The 23169-nt window shown below is 40.3% G+C and overlaps 1 protein-coding gene across 4 annotated transcripts in view; it reads right to left on the minus strand.

Moving 5' to 3' along the window:
- NKAIN2 (sodium/potassium transporting ATPase interacting 2) overlaps window positions 1-7166 on the minus strand; it is a 1050385-nt gene extending 1043219 nt beyond the window's left edge. For all 4 annotated transcript variants that reach the window (XR_004184591.1, XR_004184593.1, XM_009206175.4 and 1 more), the window contains exon 1: window positions 6697-7166. Coding sequence is in view for 1 of the 4 variants with exons in the window: in XM_009206175.4 (XP_009204439.2) it covers window positions 6697-6750 (54 nt within the window). In the remaining 3 variants the exon portion in view is untranslated. The remainder of the gene's footprint in view (window positions 1-6696) is intronic.
- Between the last annotated feature and the right edge of the window lie 16003 nt (window positions 7167-23169).

The following is a 23169-nucleotide window of genomic DNA, read 5'->3' on the forward strand; positions in this document are numbered from 1 at the left end:
GCCCAAAAATCTATGTTTAGAAATCCTGCGGGAGATTCTGATGCACACTTAGGTTCAAAACGTGTTCAAGGATATTCAATACATATTTTAAATAACATATTTACTCTCTTTCTTCCCAAGTACAATAATTATGGCAAATATTATTAGTCGATGGTGGTCTGGATGAATTTAGGATCTGGAGCATGTAAAAAACAAACAAGCAAACAAACAAACAAACAAAAAACAGGCAAATAACATTATTGTGCACTGGTCATTCCTCAAGGAGTGGTTTTAAAAACAGCTGGATTTTTAAAAAAATGAATATATTTTTTCTTTCCATATAATCCATTTTAAGCATACATATCAAATGTCTAAGACCCTGTTGCATGGTTATCTGTCAAAAGTCGGCCCAAATGCATGGGAACAGCAATGGATACTTGCTCTGAAGAGGGGAGCTTCCCCTTCTGCCCTTTTATTCTCTAGTCCATACACCAGCTGCTCATAGTTGTCAAACCCCAAGATTATCCACGTCGGTCAGCTTTGGACAGTAGCCTGACATCAATCCACCCCACCCTCTAAACCTAGGTGTTGACTAACGGGTCACTAAGGAATTAGTAGGTAGGTACTTAATTCCTTCAGTAAAACAAACATGAGAGGCTGCTATGGTTTTATTTCACATGGAAGGGATGCAGTGTGGCACAGGTTCAGGGTCAGGTTGAGATTCAGACAGACCCGGGTTTGATTCCAAGCTTCTCCACTTACTAAGAGGGTGACTTAAAAACACAGCTTAACTTTTCAAGGCCTCCATCTCCTCCCTGGTAAAGTGAGGATATTAATATCTATTACCTACCCCTTAGGATTACCGGAGAGGATTCAGTGGAAAAAAAAAAAAAAAACCATATTTAGCCAAGAATAAGCTTCCAATAAATAATAATGTTTTCATTATTGTTCATTTTATAAAACTAGATTTTAAAAGCATAATAAGTTACTTAAAAATGCATGAAATGAAAAAATAATTTATTTCAAAATGCACATAAAAATCAGTTTATATGTAGCATTTCAAGGAGATTTTACAGGGATCAAGTTAGCATGGGATCCACAAGTAGCTGAAAAGGTAAAAATTATAAGCCTTTGAAGTTACCTTATTCTTATTCCAGGTTGGAAAAACAGAAAGAGTCTATATCCTGCATAAGACTAAATCTTAGAATATTCCTATAAGCTAGACTCAGTGCCTGTTTCATAATTTAAGGAAAGAAAAAGAAAAATACTTATTTCAGGAAGATGAGCTAGTAATTTCTTTATATATTGAGAATTTTATATCTAAACATAACTGAAATATTTTTTAACAAAAGAAAAAAAGCATAACAAATTTATTACATGCACACATGTGCACAGGAGTATTACAAAGTATGAACTGAAATACAAAAGAAGAGAACAGCAAGTTATACATTTCATTTCTACCATAATCTGGAGAAAGAAAATGATATATAATTTTATCTTGTTCCTTCATAATTTTTAAATATGTTTTAGTATCTTGGGGATGCTAAGAACAAAGGCTTCATATAATTTTATTTCCACCCTATAGAAATTAGGAGTAAGCAGAGTACTTATTCTATCACTGTTACAAAAAAAAGTAGCCCTACATACATTGCATCTTGATGGCTTATGTATTTTATTATATTGAAAATAAACAACAATCAAGTTTCCATGAGGGGAAAAAAATAACAAAAATCAGAAGAGTTTATTATATCAGAAAAAAAAAAACCAGGAAACAAATATTTTTCCTATGTGTGTGTTTCATTTCTGACATTTGTGTGTTATTGGAAATAGCGTAATTTCCATTAATACCAATATGAGTTTCAAACTGCTTAGGAAAAAATGATACTGCGCTGTTTGAAATTCTACCAAATAACAAAACTGAAATACAACCTTTGGAATTTTAGGCATTCTTAGTATATACAAATATTTAATGCTCTTGGTGCCATAATTTTTGTATTTATATTTCCAGGATCAACATAGAAATGTTAAAATATGTTTCTGTCTCTCAGATTTTATTTCTCTCTAGCACACACATATTAAAAATAAAAAACAAAAAATGAAGACTTCCTATTTTAAGGAATCCCTGACTTCCATTCTGAAATTCTTGACTGGGCAAGTAGAGAATCTGACCTCAAAGTAAAGCAGCGTCGGAGGGAAAGGAGGTAGGAAAGCACATTTGCATTTCTGGGTCATTACCCACACACAGGCCCCATGCCAGAGACGACTCTGGCATTCTGTAGAAAAAAAATGCTGCCCATCCAAGCCTTTATTTAAGAAAGCAGGGAACAGCTCCACATGGGTTGACTTTTTCAAACTTTAGCTGTATTCAAGAAAAGAAGTCGCTACCTGCTTTGTGAACGAAGAAACAGAGCTGGACACTGGAAGAAGTTTCTAGGTATCTCTTGGTATACGTAAGACAGAGCAGAGTAGTGCTGAATTACAGTGAGGATAAATTAAAAACAAAACCATGTCCAACAATATTCAGGATGCATAAATAGAAAACATTTAAAAAGAAGAAAGTTATCATTTTACAACTTAGCAAACTCAACATATCTTTACATAAGTTTCTAAAGTATTGTATGGAGATTTTCAGTCATCTTCATGAATAAGTTTGGTTAACAACTTCAAGATTTTATCATCAATGGCATCTGAATCCTAAAAAGTTAAAATTCTCTGAGCCAGGAAGTTTTGTGGCAGATAAAGTTCTAAACTTCCCAAGAACTGTCAAACTTGTCAAAAGTATACTAGAAATATCATAAGATTCTACCTGCACTTTTCAAGCTACTTCATGGCAATGCTTTATTTTCTAAAAAGTAATAAAATAGCACATGATTATGAACACTGCATAAAACCACGATCACTGAAGTATTCCATAATTATAATAAAATTGTTTTTAATATAGTCTACACTCACGACATTTTAAGGAAAAAAAAAAAGTGTACCTTTGAAAATGGTTAGCAATCCTGAGATAGAAAGTAACTGATCATTCTTAAGTTTCAAATGTAATCCTTCACACAGCTGCACACACAATGTGTACTAACCTAATTGTTAGTTGCACCTGCTCCAAGTTAACAATATTTCATACAGTTCATGGCAACAGTGGCATTTTTCAAGTGTTACTCTGTGGAGTGTAAATCTAAACTTTCTTTCAATGGTTTATGACATGTTTTGTGCCACCCAGGGGTCTAATGTACAAAATACGGGATTTTGAGTTTCTTTACTTGAAAACAAATCTGTCCTTTCAGTCTAAATTAAGTTATATTCTTTCATATTTTAACAGTATTTTTTCACACTGAGAGATATCAGAGTTTTTTTTCAATATTTATAAAAGAACTCCGATTCAATCACACATTGGGGTAAAAATGCCAAAACTTTCACAACCTGTTGAAAGTTACAAATAGTAAATAAGAAGTTAAATACTTCTTGTCCTACACCACTACAACCACCACTGCAAATGCAGTGATGATTTTTGTTACTATCGGAAATCTTCAGTTTCTGAGTATTAAGGACAGCAACGATAAAAAGAAAATTACCTTCTTGAGATTATGAGCTTAAGCTCTGGATTCTGCACATGGAGTACATCTGCTTCCAGAGATCATACTCCTTTATGTAGGAATCACCCTAAAATCTGAAGTTGACATAACCATACAACTCAAAGATTTTAATTTATGATACATATGGAGACAGTTTTTCATAAAATGGAAGTTTTGTATTGAATCTCTATGGTCTGAAATTCTACTTTCTTGTTTTATAAACAGATTTCCTGATTTTTGAGAAGAGTGTGTGTTTATCTATACTTGTAGTCTGCCAAACATTAAATTAAATGTATATTTAACTAATGTAAAGCACAGATACAGAATTCTGACAGGTAAATGTCTCTGGAGAACCCGTCTCTGTCCGTCATTTGTTAAATGGTCAAAACATCATGTCTGGTCTCATAAAAACCTAATAAATGAGATTACCATATCCACAATACCAAAAGCCACCTCATCCTCTCCTAAGATTAGCTGCAAATTGGTGCAGATGTAAACATCCCTTTAAGTTTATTTAAAATACAAATACTTTGCTTAGAGGACAGAGATTAATGTTTCCAGAACCTTAATCAAGTCACGTAATAAAGAAACGGAATAAAATTTCTAACTTAGACTCTCTTTGGCCTCAATTGATTTTAAGAAATCTAAGATTTTTCCTGTACAGTTACCAAAAAAAAAAAAGAAAAGAAAAGATGCCCAAATGTTACAAGAACACATACTAAACACTTTAGAAGTAACCAAAACTGGGTTAACTTTTATTTCAGTCAATGGTACATGAGTCATAACTTAGTCTAGAAACCTGGTTTATTTGTAAAACAATCTACTCATAATAGCGCAAAGACATACAAAGTTTTTAAAAATCTATTGAGAGCAAAAGGAAAACGTACCCACCCACCTACTTTTTTAGTGCAGGGCTTTGCAACTATTAATTTGCAAAATAATTATTTTATTTAAATTAAACACTGTATTTCCAAAAAGCAACAATTACCAAGAATCTCTGAGGTCCTTTAAGGTGTGATCTTTTCACCCTATCAAAACAATTGGATTTTCTTTGTCCTTTGTTTTTTGTTCTGCATCTGCATTAACATGGCTGCTAATTATATTAACCTGGTGGCACATAAAGTCTGAATGGGCAAAATCACATGATTCTTATAGAACATAAAACTCCTTAGGATTCCAATGTACACTTGCTTAGACTGTGCTCTTCTGTATTACAGCTACGACTATTCTGTTAAAGAACCTAAGTATAATTCAGAATTTCTGTTTCATAAGTGATGGTGCAACTCTCAAGACACCACTGTATGTATGGATGCATTCATGTACTCAAGAGTATGTGCACATACACACATGTGTGAGCACACAAAAACACAAAGGAGCCTTTAGCTTTATCATTCTACTTTGAATAGTTTCCCTATTGGTATATTTACGTTTTTCTAAAATTAATTTCTTGAGGAGTTTGTATTCATCACACAAAATGTCATATAGATCTAGTACATACATTTGCCATAAGAAAGCCCTATTATACTAAATGATTAGAAATTAAATCACGTTTTTCAAATTTTAAATTGAAAAGAGCATAAGAATGATCTACACACCCACTCATTCTCACGGTTTTATGCTTTCACACAGTGAATCAGCAAATGTATTATTTTCTGAATAATATATATAAAAAAAGGATGTTTTGAAAACCTTTATACATTTTGGCAGACTTGGCCTAATGGGTTGTTTAACAAAGTAAACTCCCTCATTGTTCTGGTTAGCTTTATTATTAAGAGTAAAAACCCTTTATTGCAAAACTTATATGACTCTATGGTACAGAAAAATAAACTGGTTTACACATCATTGAGAAACTACTACATTCTGAAAATTATATTTATAGTTCCATCTTTTTTTTCTTACAACCAAGTGCATAAGTGCATAAATCACAGACCAAAATAGACACCATCAGATAACTTTCATGGGAAAGAAAAACATCCTAAGACAACACACAACAAAAAGCACTGTTTCAGCTAAATATTAAACAAAGCAGCAATAGCTAACACGGGCTTCACAACAACTGATAAACAAGAACACTTAAGGAATTCCTCTGTCAGTTTCAATGGCAAATCCTTGCTCTTTTGAACACTTTACTGATTGGACACTCAAACATCTTCTGCCTTGTAGTCACCTCAACCTTTATGAAACAATTGTTGAAAATGTAGATGACTATTCCAGTTAAGTTATACTTTCTAAGGAAATCTACTTAACGACAAGTGTGAGCAAGTAGATCCTACCTCAAATTAACCACGTAGAGTGGTATTTTTTTCATCTCTCAAATCTACTCAGACCCTCCTTCCATTGCCCTTAAGGAATTGAAATTCAGAGACATGACGTTTTCCACTACTGGTTCCTTGCCTCTTTGCAACTGTACAACATTCCTCAAAAAGTACACACAATTCTCCATCCTATAGGATCAGACAACAGTATCTATTTCAGGAGCAATAATAAGCAAAATGTAAGACAGAATATTTTTTCTTGGAATTGTCTGTTAATTGTGATTTAAAGGTACTGGTTCTGTCTATGACAATGGTGTTGCTGAGCTCATCTAAGTATTTTTGTTCAATCTGCACACTTTAAAAACTCAATGTGGCTTCTAAATGAGACTGTTGTAAGGATACAATCTGCCCTGAAGAGTGGTTTTTTTAGAGCATTATACTTAAAGACAACATTTTCCTAAAAAACATATCTATGAATAAACAAAGATACTGCAAAATTAGTATAGAGAAAAGTCCAAAATTCCATATTTCTCTGTTTAACACCTGTACAGTAAATTGTAGGTGACAATCACGTTGTTACATGAATAGGAATGCAAAGCATAAACAACAAGAGCTACACCTTGCTTTGCCTAAAGAAATTAAAGATAAGTTTAACCCGCACCTGCCAAACTGTCTTAAGAGGGACACAAATAGGTGGGAGCGGAAAGGCTCACCTCTCCTGTACCCCAGAGTGCGTCTCCCTGAAATCATCTTAAATATAGGCAATATATCTGTCACCTTCTCTTTTATTTTTTTCTTCCATGCAAGTCAATGGCAGACCCTTTACTGCACTCCCGTGCCCATTATCTCAAAGACACATTACAGAATAAGGGGACCCAAGTGTCACTTACCAGTTGCATGCCACAGATAAAGATAAGCGTGCACCTGCCACTGCAATAACCCATGGTTTCCGAGACCCCTGCCACAGCCAGACTGTCCCACGTCGGCCACCGTCGAGCCCCCACTTTATCCAATCAGATCGCGGGGAAGGACAGGCAAACCTGCGGAGGGCTCGGGGGCTCCGGGCTGCTGCTGCCAGCGTCCTGGGAAGTGACAGGCATTAGGACCTGCTGGTGCGGCGGCGGCGGCGGCAGCTCCAGCCGCGCCCGCCACACATACCTTCACTCGCTCGGTGCACACGCCGCGCCGCAGGCAGTGCCGCCTGCGGAGACGCGCCCGGGGCCCGCAGGGGCAGCAGCGGCAGCCTGGCAGCGCCGCCGCGCCCTCGGGCATCTGGCCCCCGAAGTTTCGCCCCCGCCGCTCCCCGCGCCGCTCGCCTCACGCCCCCCAGCGCGGCCGCCGCCCGACGCGCGCTCGCCCTGCGCTCTCCGCGCGCCGGCTCCGGGGGCGGCAGAAGCGCGCGCGGGCCGCTGCCCGCCTCCCTGCACAGCCCGCGGCTCTCTGCGCCCTGCGTTGAGGGGCCCGGCGGGCGGGGGTGGGGCTGGGAGCGGAGGCGTCCGGGCTCCGCGATCCCCAGCGGCTGCTGCAGCGGCTGCTGCGCGCAGTGATGCGGGTCCGCGCCGCGTCCCAGCAGCGGCGCTGCCCCTCCCTTCGCCCAGATGTGTGAATCCTCCTCCTCCAACAAATCCTTCAACCTGCTCCCCGCCGCCCCCTCCTAGGGGGCCAACTTTGAGGACGGCCGGGGCTGCCGCCCAGGCGGCCGCTGGTGGCGGTGTCTAGGCGGAAAGGAGCGGCGCGAAAGCGGCGGCGGCGGGGACCGGGGCCTCGGGGCGAGGAGTCCGGGCGGCATGACCGCGGTGTCCTGAACTGGAGTCGGTCCTGCTCCCGGAGCCGGAGCCGAGCCGCGGCACTCTGCGGGAGCGAACCGAGTGTGTGTGCGTGCGGGCGCTCGGGGAAGAAGGGACGAAGAGGAGGGTTAGGGAAGGAGGCTGGGGTCATAGAACAAGGGTGCAGCCGAGGCATCCAGAGCGGCAGGAAAGCCCGAGTGGCGGAAGGGCCAGAGGTGGCGAGGAGAAGGGGCGCGGCGGCCCCAGACGCACCGCCGAGCACCCGGCTGCCCTGTGCTCCCTAGAATCTAAAAGGCCGGAGCGCAGAGAGCTACGGAGTCGACCCTGTTTGGGGAAGGGGACCGAGTTGCTGCTGGAGTTGGGAAAATTTAGCAACCGGAGCGAATAGGGATGCAATGAGTGCTGTTGCTGCTGATGTTGAAGCGTCAAACTGTTGTTTGTTTTCACTTAAAATATTAAAGAGTCGGAGACCAGTTTAATACTCAGTTACTTCAGCCTCACAGACCGTCCCGGCTGGGTGTGGATTCCTAGTGGGGAGGCTCCAGCCTTCGCTGAGCACCCGCCTGAAGCTGTGAAGCGGCTGCTACCTGCGGAGCCAGGCTTCGGAGCCCGGCTTCGGAGCCCGCTGCTGCCACCTGCGGGCGGAAAGCTGAAAGGCGCAATATGCTGTCCCAAGTGGCTGCCCCTGGGGCGTGGGTATTTAGGACCAAGTTTCCTTTTTAGCCCGGGCAGCTAATGAAAACAATCCTAACTTTTCCAGGAAGTGAAGATGATTTGTTGAGATCCACTGAGGAAATGACTCATTGGGGTGAAGTGCCGCGATTGATAAGAGGATGCTTTAGGTAGCTAAATAGCAACCAACTCCCTAGCACACTTCTTAAGAGATTACGATGACAAAACCACATCAAGCAGAGAGCTTTCTGTAGCAAATGCAACTTGGCGCCTAGTGAGAAAAATGGCATTTGTACAGGATGAAGTTATGCTGGGAACCACAAATAAATATCCCGAATGATTGCTTCCTTTGAATAAACATTATGATGTATCAGAATGACTAAATACAAATAAATTGAATAGGGCAGAGAGACTTTATTCTCCAGAAGCCTGGCACTGAATTTTCAGAAACGATTTGTCAGTCCTAGAGAGCCAAAAAGGGATTAACTGTTAAATTTATGGAGCACAGATATTTTATTGCTATAATGAGAATGTCGACTTTTAATCGCCCCATTTGTAAACGGGCTTTTCTTCTGAAAAGTGCCTTTCAATGTTTAATAAAATTCCCAAGAGCCCAATATGTGCTCCTAGGCACTGCAAAGTCTCGAAGGTAATAGTTCCACAACCTTTGGTAGAACAGAAGCCAGAGTTATCTAGTGGAAGATGTTTCTCTTAGTTGTTCTTATTCTGTCTTTATACACGTTAGTTGTCCTGTGCCTGCTAGGGTTATAGGTATTTTGCATTGCCAGACGGAAACCTGTAAGTTAGTTGACTATTCAAGAAGCTGCTGCCATATTGTCAAAAGAGTTCTATTACCTCCTTGAATTTATCATAGGAACAACACATTTATATGGATCCCTCCATAATCCTGCAGAGGTTTCCCCGCAACCAGCAATAGCCTGAGTAATATTTAGGTTGTGTAGGAAAGCAGAATGCTTTCTGTAGCTGACTCCGGCAGTGCCCCACCATAGTTCTTGGACTGTGCCCTTTCAGTCCATGCTTGCTTTTTTGTAATCACTTGGGACAGTCTGTTTGCTAGCCGTCGGAGGTGTTTGGCTGAACAATAAGGTTCCACCCCTAAGAGCTGCCCTCACCCAATAATGGATGGGAATTGGTGGATAAATACCCCAGCTTCTTCAATCCACATATGGGAAACCCTCAGACATGTTCTAGTCTACACCATTAAGGTCCCCACCGAGATTGAGCCCTAGGTGACCACAGGAGTAACTCGCTCATTCATGCGCTCTGAATTGGCTTCCTTGCCTTCCATGCCTCATCTCCCTACTTTTATACCGCTGCTTCCTGGGATCACCTCTGAAATAAACCACTCAAATCCTTGTGTCAGAGCCTGTCTCTTGAGAATCCCAACCTAAGGCAGCCTCCAAGCGCTTTTATACCTCATCTGACATCATTGGCACAGTATTCTCAGAAGTGTGAACTACAAACATTTAATGTTGAGACTTCACTATGTACAACTACTGCCTTATGTACTAAACCTACATCGTCTCATTCATTTCTCAAAGGAAACACGTGAGTTGATACAATGTGCATTCTAAAGATATACAAACTCAGAGAGAAATCAAATATTTTTATCAGGGATACACATGCTCTTAGCAGCAGAATTAGAATTTGAAGGGCATGATTATGAGACACCAAAATTCGCCTTTCGAACTACTGTACCACACTCTTTTATTTCAATATACTTGCCTGTCATTCTTTTAGAATTACATACAAAAGTGATTACAAAAATATTTAGAAGAATAATCACATATTTTATCTCTAAGCTAAATTGGCATCACATGCTTTATATACAGTACAGGCAATGCCTGACTTATGAAAGGGCACCCTAGTTACGGATGCAATTCTATAACTTAATGTGGCTATGCACTTCCTATTCTGTTTTCTATTATTCCTGGAACTGAGTGTCTTAGTAGAAGAGACTAAAAAGAGAATCCTAACAGTTCCACAGTCATGTATGAAGGAGAGAAATGTCTCCAATTTGAATGTTGATTGCATTTGCACTCAGAAATAAGGTCATAAACTGTTTAGCTATATAAGGTGTTAGACCTTTTGTTGACTAATACGGTGACATAACTATTGTGAATTGCCTTATTTCTTTGGGGAAAATGTGCCGCATATTCCACACCTCCATCTGCCTCACCTTGCCATGCTGTTTTAAAGTACTTTTCAAGGTTGTTTCGGATATATTATCTCATTTATCTCTCAGAACAACTCATGCAATGCAGTAGGCACACAGCCACTAAGTGAGCCGAGTTAGACAGCTAACACTCAATCACTTCAGCTACACCAAAAGCTCAAGCTTGGCGTTGCAACTCTGCTGAACAATTTCACTGAGTTTTATTGCCTCCATTCATTAGTTTAAAAGCATAAAAGCAACAATTAGTTCTCTTGAAAATGTTTGTGGGTATGTAGTAGGTGTATATATTTATGGGGTACAGGAGACATTTTGATACAGGCATAGGATGCATAATAATCACATCTTTACAATCACAAAACCAACCTATTTGATTCATTGTATACATTATATATTTTATATTAGCATGGATTTTTTCTTGTTTGGATAATGATTAGGAAAATGATAGTATATTTTAAATATTAATGGCATATAAGAAGAAAATAACCACCAATTCTTTCGTCCAGAGATAATTGATGTCATTTTTATACAAACCATTTTCTAACAAAAATAGGGTGATATCATGCACAACATCTTTTAACCTGCTTTTTTTTTTTTTTTTTTTTCATTTAACAATAGACCAAAAACATGTATCCAGGTTATTAACTATTAAGTTCATGGACTCTGCAGCCAGACATTTAGTTTCGTAATCCAAGCTCTGCCATTTATCAACTATGTAATCTTGGGTAAATCGCTTAGCTCTTTGTGCTTTGGTTTTCTTATTTATAAAATGGGAGGGGTAATAATGCACATATATCATAGAGTTTTGGGGAGAATTAAGTAAGCGTCAACTAAGTAAAACTTTTAGAACAATGCTGTATTAGGGCTCTCTAGAGGAACAGAATATATATATATGTGTGCGTATATATGTGTGTGTATATATATAAAGTTTTAACTCACAGGATCACAAGGTCCCACAATAGACTGTCTGCACGCTGAGGAGCAAGGAGAGCCAGTCCGAGTTCCAAAAACGAAGAATTTGGAGCTTGATGTTCAAGGGCAGGGAGCATCCAGCATGGGAGAAAACTGCAGCCTGGGAGGCTAGGCCAGTCTCTCTTTGCACATTTTTCTGTTTGCTTATATTCTAGCCAAGCTGGCAGATGATTAGATTGTGCCCACCCAGATTAAGGGTGGATCTGCCTTTCCCAGCCCACTGACTCAAATGTTAATCTCTTTTGGCAATACCCTCACAGACACACCCAGGATCAATACTTTGTATCCTTCAATCCAATCAAGCTGACACTCAGTATTAACCATCACAACTCTACCTGTTGTCAACTTGAACCCATACGCATCTTGTGAGATCATACATAATCTTCAAATAACGACAGTAATGAGGTCATAATTATGCCTAATACAACTATCCTTCATACAAAGAGAAACCCACCAATCCCTATTACATAAAGTTAGCAATACTTAATTGTTAATATTATCACATAAAGTTAACAATACTTAAATGCTCCTATGAAGTCAAAAAATCTTATGTCACATAATAAAGGAGAAAGGAAATAAAATGAAGATATTTTCTCAGTACAAGTGTATACATGCACAAACATATTTTTAACAAAATAAGGAGGAAATAACTCATGACAATGACAGTCCCCAGAGCTGCAGCTGGTCACATGGTCGTAGCTGGTATTGATGACTGCCTTCTTCTACTACCCAATCTGTATTCCCTTTGTGTTCAGCAGACACCTTAGCAGGCTGTGTGTGTGTGTGTGTGTATGTGTGTGTATGTGTTGTTCCTTTCCTGGTAGAGTGACGCAAACCTTCATTCCTGAAGGGTCTGGATTATTTGTGGTCCTGTTTGGATTGGGCTGTTGTAGTTTTCATTGACATTAATCACAGGGCTTGGTAATACTAAGAGACACCCTAATGGATCTCCTGTATTTCATGCATACTCTTCCTTATCTTCGTGGTGGAGTATTAGACTGATTTCTTGTTGATAGTCCGGGTCAATCACCCCAGCCAACACTGTAACTCCCTTTTTAGGGTGTTGACATAAAAGTAGGAAGAGCCAGAAGTGTCCACGTGGGAATTTTAACTTTCAGCTTAATGGAATCGTTGTGTCTCCTGGTGGCAACATTCCTTATTCTGGAAGTAAGACCTCTAGACCAGCAGAATGTAATGTTCTTGGAACAGGAAGCAAACATTTCACTAGTGGATCACTAAGGGTGATGGTGAGTGGTGCCACTTCCTCTTCCACCCATTGAATCCTGGACCTGTGAATCCTGGCTATGGGAGAAACAGTACCATATATTGGGCGCTGCTTCTGAGCATACACAGCCTTCTGGAGAACTTTGTCCCAGCCCTGCAAAGTATTGTTGCCCAGTTGGTATTGTAATTGTGACTTCAAAAGGCCATTCCCCCATTCTATCAATCCAGCTGCTTCAGGATGATGGGGAACATGGTAAGACCAGTGAATTCCATGAGCATGAGCCCACTGCTGCACTTCTTTAGCTGTAAAGAGAGTGCCTTGGTCAGAGGCAATGTTGTGTGGAATACCATGATGGTGGAAAAGGCATCCCGTGAGTCCACAGATGATAGTCTAGGCAGAAACATTGTATGCAGGATAGGCAAATCTATATCCAGAGTAAGTGTCTATTCCAGTGAGGACAAACCCCTGCCCTTCCCATGATGGAAGAGGTGCAATATAATTAACCCGCCACCAGGTAGCTGGCTGATCACCCTGAGAAATGGTGCCATATCAAGGGCTCAGTGTTGGTCTCTGCTGCTGGCAAATTGGGCACTCAGCAGTGGCCATAGCCAGGTCATCCATGCTGAGTGGAAGTCCATGTTGCTGAACCCATGTGTAACCTCCATCCCTGCCACCATGGCTACTTTGTTCATGGGCTCATTGGGCGATGACAAGGGTGACTCAGGAAAGAGGCTGAGTGGCGTCCACAGAACAGGTCATCCTATCCACTTGATTATTAAAATACTCCTCTGCTGAGGTCACCCGTTGGTGAGCACTCACATAGATACAAATATCTTCACAGTTTTTGACCACTCAGAAAAATCCATCCACATACCTCTTCCCCAGATTTCTTCATCACCAATTTTCCAATCATGCTTCTTTCAAATTTCTGACCATCCAGCCAAACCATTGGCTACAGCCCATGAATCAGTATATAATCACACATCTGGCCATTTCTCCTTCCATACAAAGTGCACAACCAGGTGCACTGCTCAAAATCCTGCCCACTGGGAAGATTTCCCTTCACTGCTGTCCTTCAGGGATGTCCTAGAAAGGGGCTGTAGTGCTGTAGCCGTCCACTTTCAGGCGGTGCCTGCATATTGTGCAGAATCATCTGTGAACCAGGCCCTAGTCTTCTCTTCCTCTGTCAGCTGATCATAGGGAAAGGCCCATGAAGTCATCAGTGCAGGCTGAGGGAGAGAAGGCAGGGTGGCAGGAGTGGAGATCATGGGCATTTAAGCCACTTCCTCATGTAACTTACTTGTGCCTTCAGGACCTACTCATGCTGGATCACATACATACCACTTCCATTTAATGATGGACTGCTGCTGTGTATGAGCCACTTTATGGCTAGATGGATCAGAAAGCACACAGGTCATGATAGGGAGTTCAGGTGGCATGATGACTTGATGACCCATAGTCAAACGTTCAGTTTCCACCAAAACTCAGTAACAGGCCAAGAGTTGTCTCTCAAAAGGAGAGTAGTTGTCTGCAGAAGATGGCAAGACCTTGCTCCAATATCCCAGTACCCTCTGCTGTGATTCCCCTAAGGGGGCCTGCCAAAGGCTCCAAACAGTATCCCTGTCTGCCACTGACACCTCAAACACCATTGGATCTGTTGGATCATATGGCCCAAGTGGCAGAGCAGCTTGCACAGCAGCCTGGACCTGTTGCAGAGCCTTCTCCTCTTCTGGACCAGACTAAAAACTGGCAGCCTTTTGGGTAATTTGATAAATGGGCCAGAGTAACACACCCAAATGAGAAATGTGTTGCCTCCAAAATCCAAATAGCCCCACTAGGAATTGTGCTTCTTTCTTGGTTGTAGGAGGGACCAAATGCAGCAACTTAATCTTCACCTTAGAAGGAATATCTCAACAGGCTGCATACCATTGAACCACTAGAAATTGTACTGAGGTAGAAGGTCCCTGAATTTTAGTCAGATTTATTTCTTATCGTCTGGCACACAAATGTCTCACCAATAAGTCCAGTGTGTTTGCTACTTCTTGCTCACTGGATCCAATCAGTGTAATGTCATCAGTGTAATGGGCCAGTGTGATATCTTGTGGAAGTGAAAAGTGATCAAAGTCTCTCCGAATAAGATTATGACACAAAGCCAGATAGCTAATATACCCCTAGATAGCACAGTAAAAAATATTACTGGTCTTGCTAGCTGAAGATAAATTGCTTCTGATGGGCCTTACGGACAAGAATGGAGAAAAAGGCATTTGCCAAGTCAGTGGCTGCATACCAGGTACCAGGAGATGTGTTAATTTGCTCAAGCAATGAAACCACATCTGGTACAGCAGCTGCAATTGGAGTCGCCACTTGGTTAAGCTTACGATAACCCACGGTCATTCTCCAAGATCCATCTGTCTTCTGCACAGGCCAAATGGGAGAGTTAAATGGGGATGTGGTGGGAATCACCACCCCTGCGTCTTTCAAGTCCTTTACGGTGGCACTAATCTCTGCAATCCCTGCAGGGATGCAATATTGGTTTTGATCCACTATTTTTCTAGGTAAAGACAGCTCTAAAGGCTTCCCTTTGGCTTTTCCCACCATATTAGCTCTCATCCTACCAGTCAGGGAACCAGTGTGGGGGTTCTGCCAGCTGTTAAATATGTCTATGCCAATTTTGCATTCTCACACTGGGAAAATGACCACAGGATGAGTCCAGGGACCCACTGGACTCACTGTAACTCAGACCTGAGCTAAAACTCCATTAATTATCTGACCTCAGTAAGCCTCTACTTTAACTGGAGGACCACAGTGACATTTCCAGTCCCCTGGAATCAACTTCAGCCTAGAGGCAGGGTCCAGTCGTCCCTGAAATGTCTGATCATTTCCCTTTCCCCATTGCATAGTTACCCGGGCAAAAGGCTGGAGGTCTCACTGGGGAAGGATGGGAGAAAGATTCACAGAATAAATGATCAGTAATGTAGTGGGGTCTTTCCTCAAGGGGACCTGGCCTCTCCTTCATTCAAGGGATTCTGGGTCTGTAAACTGGCTCAACTCTGGAAGTTGATTGAGGGGCCATGATTCTCTGTTTTTGTGATGCAAATTAGTCTTTTGTACATTCAATCTAGAAGTTTTCTGCTTATATAAATTAAGTAGGAATGCAGTAGGCTTCCTATCCATTTCACCTCTAGGAGCACCGTGATTAATTAGGCAATGCCAGCGCCCTACATGAGTCAGACTCTTCTGATTGTTGCTTTGCCTCTGCTGTCCATCTTGCCTTTGATGGTTGAGTGCTGCCACTTGGCTTCTGCCACCTTGGGATCCGATTATTCTCATTGTATTTAAATTTTGTAGTTGCGTGATTGCAGTTCTCACTTTTGGATCTCATATACAGAGAAAAGCAATTATAGGGTTCTTCAATGATGCAGGTGCTGCCCTCACACATCTATTTTGCAAGGCATTGGTCAAGGGTATATCTTCTTGGCCCTCCCAGCTGAAATGAGTAGGTCTAAAGTGACTAACCCGCTGCATCATCCCAATCTCTCTAAGCCTTTGGATCCCTCCCTCTGCAGTAAACCAAGGGAGATCAGGCATTTCCAGCTTGCTCACAGTGGGCCATCTTTTAATCCATATTTCAGTTAACCAAACAAATAAACTATTAGAATCTATTTTAACTCCCTGAGCTACAACATTAAATGTAGAGTCCCTACTTAGTGGCCCCAAATCAGTAAATTCAGCCTTATCCAACCCTATGTTCCTTCCACCATTATCCCACACCCTTAAAATCCATTCCCATGCCTGTTCTCTATATTTCTGCTTATATAAATCAGAAAACTCAAGCAGTTCTTTTTGAGCATAGTGCACCTCCTCATGGGTCACACTCTTAACCTCACCTCTAGGGGCCCACCAGGACTTTAGATGTAGGTCTAGAAGCAAACAGGGATTTTGGGGAGGCTCCTGAGGAGAATCAACATTATCTTGCCTGGCAACTGCCTCAGGGGAGGCCATCACTGTTGCCTTAGGCAGCGCAGAGTTTATCTCCTCAGATAAAGGTGGAAAGGCTGATGGCAGCATGGGTCAGAGAGGGAATGGTGCCACTACTGGGGATGGGGAAGCTGTTTCTTCTGGCAAAAAAGTTCATCAGAGTTTCTGAACTCAGTGTTTCCAGCTTCATCAGGGTCCTTCCACATGTCCCCATTCCATGTTGCAGGGTCCCATTCTTTTCCAGTCGATGCCCTCACTTAAATAGTGGACACCTGGAGCGTCTGTGCATGCACCTTTCATTGCAAGTCAGTCACTCACATGATAACAGTTTGTGTCTGTTTTTCCATAGTTTTAGCTCTTTCTCTCTGGGAGATAAGACTCTCACTCAAGGCAATCTTAGCAGATTTGAGGCTCAGTATCTGCTTCTGAAGACAGGAGATAGAATCCCTGAGTTCATCATTTTCTTTCATCACTTTGTCCACTGAACTTAGGAGGTACCAACCAGCTTCACTGTATTCCTTGGTTTTCCACATATGGTCAATGGTATTATCTATAGAGTCACTAAACTCCTTGCCTCCAAATGCATTCATTTTGCATAACTCTGTAAACAGTTCCTGCCAAGGACTATCAATGTTCTCCATACTATTGGAAGTAGAGTCCTTGGCATTTTGGGATCTAGTCATATTAAGCAGCCAACTCCAGAAAACTCAAAACCAATAAAAGAACTCCATCCTTAATATTCTGTTCCTCTAGAACCACTGCTGGTACCAAAATCTGCATTAGTCAGGGTTCTTCAGAGGGACAGAATGAATGTAATGTGTGTGTGTGTGTGTGTGTACATATATATACATATATGACCTTATTGAATATTAACTCACATGATCACAAGGTCCCACAATAGGCCTTCTGCAGGCTAAGGAGCAAGGGGAGCCAGTTAGAGTCCCAAAACTGAAGGACTTGGAGTCCAATGTTCAAGGACAGGAAGTACCCAGCATGGCATAAAGATGTAGGCTGGGAAGCTAGGCCAGTCTCTCTTTTCACATTTTTCTGTCTGCTTATATTCTAGCCATGCTGGCAGCTCAAAGACACACCAGGATCAATACTTTGTATCTTTCATTCCAATCAACTTGACACTCAGTATTAACCATCACAAATGATTAGCAGTTAATACTTTAATATTGTTAATTATCATTATTCTGCATAAAACATAGTTTCTATGACTATACCAACTATAACGTACCAAGTATCCCAATTATTTAATTCATATCCTTTTCTTATACCTATAGCTTTTGTGATGGACAAAATAATGGCCCTCCAAATATGTCCACACTATAATTCTTGGAACCTGTGAATATATTACCTCATAGGATGAAAGAGACTTTGTAGGAGTGATTAAGCTAGGAATCTTGCGATGGGGAGAGTATCTTGGAATATCCAGGAGATCCCAATACTAATCACATGACCCCTTAACAGTAGATTACTCCTCCAGGCTAGGAGGGGAAGAGATTTGTAGATGTAGGAAGGGGGCTATGAGTCAAGCACTACTCTCTAGAAACTAGAAAAGGTACAGAAATGGAATCCATTCATAACTTCCAGAAGGACATTTATGCCGACAGCTTGATTTTAGCCCACTGAGACCCGTGTCAGGTTTCTGACATACAGAATTGTAAGATGATAAATATGTGTTATTGAAAATAAATATGTGTAATTGTAAAGTCCTAAATTCGTGGTAATTTGTTATAGCAGCAAGAGAAAACCAGTTCAGTTTGCTTTCAATGCTTCAATATTATACATTTTTAAATAAATGAAGTTGCAGATAAATTTTTGCCTGTGTTACAATTATTCCCTTATAATAAATTTCTAGAAGTAGAGTTGTAAGTCAAGGAAAAAAGCAACATTGTAAGGCTTTTGATAAATCATACCAACCTTACTGTAAGGGTGTTCTATCAATGTATCTGTGTGGGGGTTGGACAGGCTATTTTCCCCATGCCTTTACTAGTAATGGATATTATCATTTTTTGAAAAAGTTTGCATTTTCCGTTGTAATTTGCATTTCTTTTATACAATGATTATTTATTTAAAATCCAGTAAGTGTGTTAAAATGGACCATTACCTGTAAATACTGTATATCACAATGACTCCCACCTTTCTGTCCTGATTTGTCTTAAAACTTCAATTCCATTCCTTAATAAAATTATCCAGTGACAGATTGTGTAGTACAGAACCATAGCAATAAAAATCCATTTATCCATTTGACTAATCTGCAGGCCCTCAGAGAAAACATTGAAAAGATATTAAGCAAAGATGACAGATTATGCCATGAAAAAGACCACAGCTGTAGTTATGATCAATGACTGACAGGTCAGATTTCTGTATTAAATACGACTTTGGATATATTCTTTTAAATTAAATGACTTTCATTTGTAATTTATGTACATTTTACTTATCAAGTAGAGTGTCACGAATATACCAAGATCTCAATAGCTATTTGCTGATGACCATTTTCATATATTAATGAATATTTTTAACATTTCAATTGTATTTAGTATGATATATTCTAAGCATGTTAATAAAATTATTTTACAAATATAAGAACCTTAGTTATATTATTTTAGCAAGTTATCTCAGAAGGACATACAATTTTAGGAATGAAAACATTTGTTAGAAATTAGAAAAGCCATATGTTAGTCTCATTATTTTCCTCTAACCTGTGCTAACTGATTTTTTTTTTTTTTTTTCATGAATAACTGAGAAGTAAGTGCAAGGTTAAGCCTAATGTTCTAATTGTTATTGCTCTGTAACAACCTCTCTAAATGATGGCATTAATGATTATCTTATTATGCTCAGAGATTCTGTGGGTAAGGAATTTGAGGAGGTTTGGGGAGAGTTTGTCTCTGCTCCACAATGTCTGGAGCTTCAGTTGGGGAGACTCCAAGCCTAGATGTGGCTCCACGTTTCATTACAGGGATCATCTGAAGACTGGTTCACTTACATGTCCAATACATAGGCTGGAAGGACTTGAAGACAAGAACTGCTGAGCAGAGCACCTACATGTGTCCTCCCTTTGCAACTTGGCTCCCTCGGGGTAAGCAGACATTTTACATGGCAGCTGAGGGCTCCAAGCACAGGGTTCCAAAAAACAAGGTAGCAGCTGCACTACCTTTTATCACCGAGCATCAAAAGTCACACAGCTCCACTTCTGCTGTGTGCTGTTAGTTATAAGGAAATCACAAGACCACCCTATTTGAAAAAGGAAGACCTCAAGTCTCACTTATTAATGGAAGAAATGTCAAAGAATTTGAATGCTATGATTTAAAGCCACTATTTTAATCATCGAATCATAGTTGTATGGAATTTACTATCTTGAAAATTACAATAAGTAAAAACTAAAATTTAGACAGTAATGTTATTGTGCTAAAATCAAAAAGTTATCTTTATGCTAATATTATGGAGACACCAGTTAATTGAACATAAAAGAAATTGTTGCACTAAATGAACCAGAATAAAAATTAATAATAAAATTAATCATTTGACTTTGAGTTTTACATACTGTGGGCAAGGAAAGTAGAGAAAACATATTCTATCCATTCAAATTACTTCACATACTCAAAAGCAAGTTAAAAGTTGGGTTTCATTTCCTACAATTATGAGATGAGGAATAGAGTATTTAAACCGTTCAGTAGAATGAGACTAAACAAATGATTCATTTTTAGTGAGGCTATAGTAATATGTACGCTACTTTCTTTTCTGTGTAATTAAGATTTATTACACAACTTGAAAGTATCTTTCCAGATAATGTATTTACTGTAATATTTCTTTATCTGCTGTGCTTTCCCCAGTTTATCCTTCTACAACCCTAATAAACATGAATTTAATGGAATATTAGAAAATGACAAAGAAATCTTAGGAAGGTAGATATAGTATACTTATTATAATAGGATTAAATCAAAATCCTTATACACTGTTATGTTTTAAGCTTTTAGAGGGAAAAATAAATACCCAAACACAGGTTTTTTTTGTAGTTAAGATGTTCAGTAATATAAATACAGTATTCTAATCAAATACATATTTTTTTCTTTTTGAAGGAAGGAGGTACATTCTTTAGTGGAATAGTGAATTTAAATTGACCTTTTAAAATCTGGAGGTGGATGAGGGTGGGAAACATTTTGGATTTGCCCTTTGTTGCTGTGAGCTGGAATATAGCACCATGATTTTTTTGGTAGGTCTGTTCCAGCTTCATCACCCATTCTGGGACTGACTGGTAAAGACGCAGTAATTCTTAGATGCTTCCAGGGGTCTTTTCCCAGGCATTCTGTGGTTAAGTACGGGTGCTCCTTTGATACCTCCTTAAAATGATCTTAAGGAGGGAGGTATGGCCAGTAATCCTGCCTTCTTGCAGTATTTTTGTCTTCACATATACCTTTTTGGCAAAACCACATGAGCACTAACTTCCAGTCACAATAAAAATCTCATTAGTCATAATGCTGTTCAGCCCAGTCACCTCTTCCTTGGGCATTACTACAGGACAATTGTGAGTCTCCAGACAGCACTGTTGGCGTGACCAAAGATTCCTCCACAGAGCTACAGGGGATTTCTAGATACTGTCCACACATGACTTAGAAGGCCAAAGGACACTGGAAAACTGTACCCATACTTTCACTCTGTCAACCACAACACCTTGCTACTTTTACTCGGATGATACTGCCCCATGCTGGTGCTGTGGGGGAGAGAAAAGGAGCAACAACCATTTTCCTCTAGACTTTGCTCTCAATCTATACCCACCATGCAAGAATGTCATTCTCTGCCAGCGTAGGGAAGGAAAAGACCATTAAACACCCTCCTGCTTTGCTACTCCTACTTCTGCCATGATTTACTTTCCACCATCCTTCTAGTGGCTGAAAATGATGTTTCTCTGTCTTCTGCTGCCTGGTCAGGACTTCCTCTGATGGATATCTTCATTCTTCCAGGAGAGGACAATCATAGAAGGTGGGATACAGGGAGAGAGCAGCTGGCAGAAAGGGAGCAACAATGTTATTATACCTGTTAACAGCTGCAAGGTGAGTGAAATACAGACATCACCTTTAGGGGTTAACATACGGAAGGTGAACAGTGGGCAGAGATTCTAAAAATTACCATAACAAAAGGAAAAATGATTAAGAGCCATAAATCAATAGAGGTGAGGGATGAAAGCTGTGGCAGTTCTGCGGGGGCAAATTTATTGCCACCTGGGTGAATCAGAAACAGAGGATTTAGGCTGGCTCAAGTCCTTAAGGTAGAAAAATCACAGATCCAGACTCAGCAAGGAGATCAGTTTAATGGCAACACAGGAGCCTGGTGGAGAATGGAGGCAATGCTGTTGAAATGGCAGGTCTGAAGGTCAGTCTGAAGAGTTTAGGCTTTTACCATGTAGGCAACAAGAAGCTCCTTACACATCTTGATTAGAGCAGTGACAAGAGCCATGCTCTTCATCTAGCAGCTGTACATAAAATAAATAGGAAAGAAGGACGTGGAGCTATAGGAAGCCACCAAATACCACAGCCAGAAATCATTGCTTTGTATTGTACACTAAGGCCAAGACATCCAGAAATGTATTTTTATTCTAAATTATCAGATCAATTCATTTATTCCCTCTGTTACTTCAATCCTTTGCCAGTGTAAATGTATATGATGAATTTGGCGTTCTACAGCTCCTTTGGCAGATATCTTAATACTTGTATTCTAAGAATAAAAGATACACTTTTCCTATCAGTTGTTACAGTGACATATGTATCACCATACTTAGATTCAAATATATCATGAGCTTCATTTCTAAATAACATATGATATACAACTTTTGCCTCTCAATAACTTTTATCATGCCTTAAGCTTGGTTAACCAAAAAGTGACTGATGCAGCTCTCTCTAAATAGAGGTTGATTTAGCCACGGTTGAGGACATGCCCAGAATGAAAGGCAAGTTACAAGAGCATCTGTGACCTGTGCTTTTTCAAAACAATGGGGGTTTTGGGAACTTCAGTATTTAAAGGAGAAAGAGAAAGCAAGAGGGGGAAGTAAAAGAAGGGAAGGTAGGCAGTGAGGCAAATAGTTGCATTCTGGTGAGGCTCCCATTAACCTCAGTAAATCTACACTTCACATGTGAAAATTGGAAGTAGAAGAAAAAGTCAATTATGCATTCATCTCAGTGTAGGTGGAGGGATGATTTCTGGTCTTGTCCTTGTCCTCTCTCTGTGAACATAAGCTGGTAATTGACACTGTCAGGGTGAGATTTCAACAGAACTTGGTTTTAGGGCTAGTTTATAGGGAGGGATATGTATCCTGAACGATTTAGGGGTTCACAAGGAATTTCCTTGTGACTAATTGGTGAAGGAGGCCTTCTGGGGAGATATGTGACTTTCTATCATGATGGGGACCAGACTTATGGATGAGGGCATGACATAGGTTTGTAAAATTACAGCTGTCTGTTTGGGAACAAAAGAAAAACAGTATTGTGAGACTCAATTCCCAGGCTTAGTTTTCCCTTTGGCATAGTGACTTTGG

The sequence above is a fragment of the Papio anubis genome, chromosome 6 (genome assembly GCF_008728515.1).
Source record: "Papio anubis isolate 15944 chromosome 6, Panubis1.0, whole genome shotgun sequence".
NCBI lineage: Eukaryota > Metazoa > Chordata > Mammalia > Primates > Cercopithecidae > Papio > Papio anubis.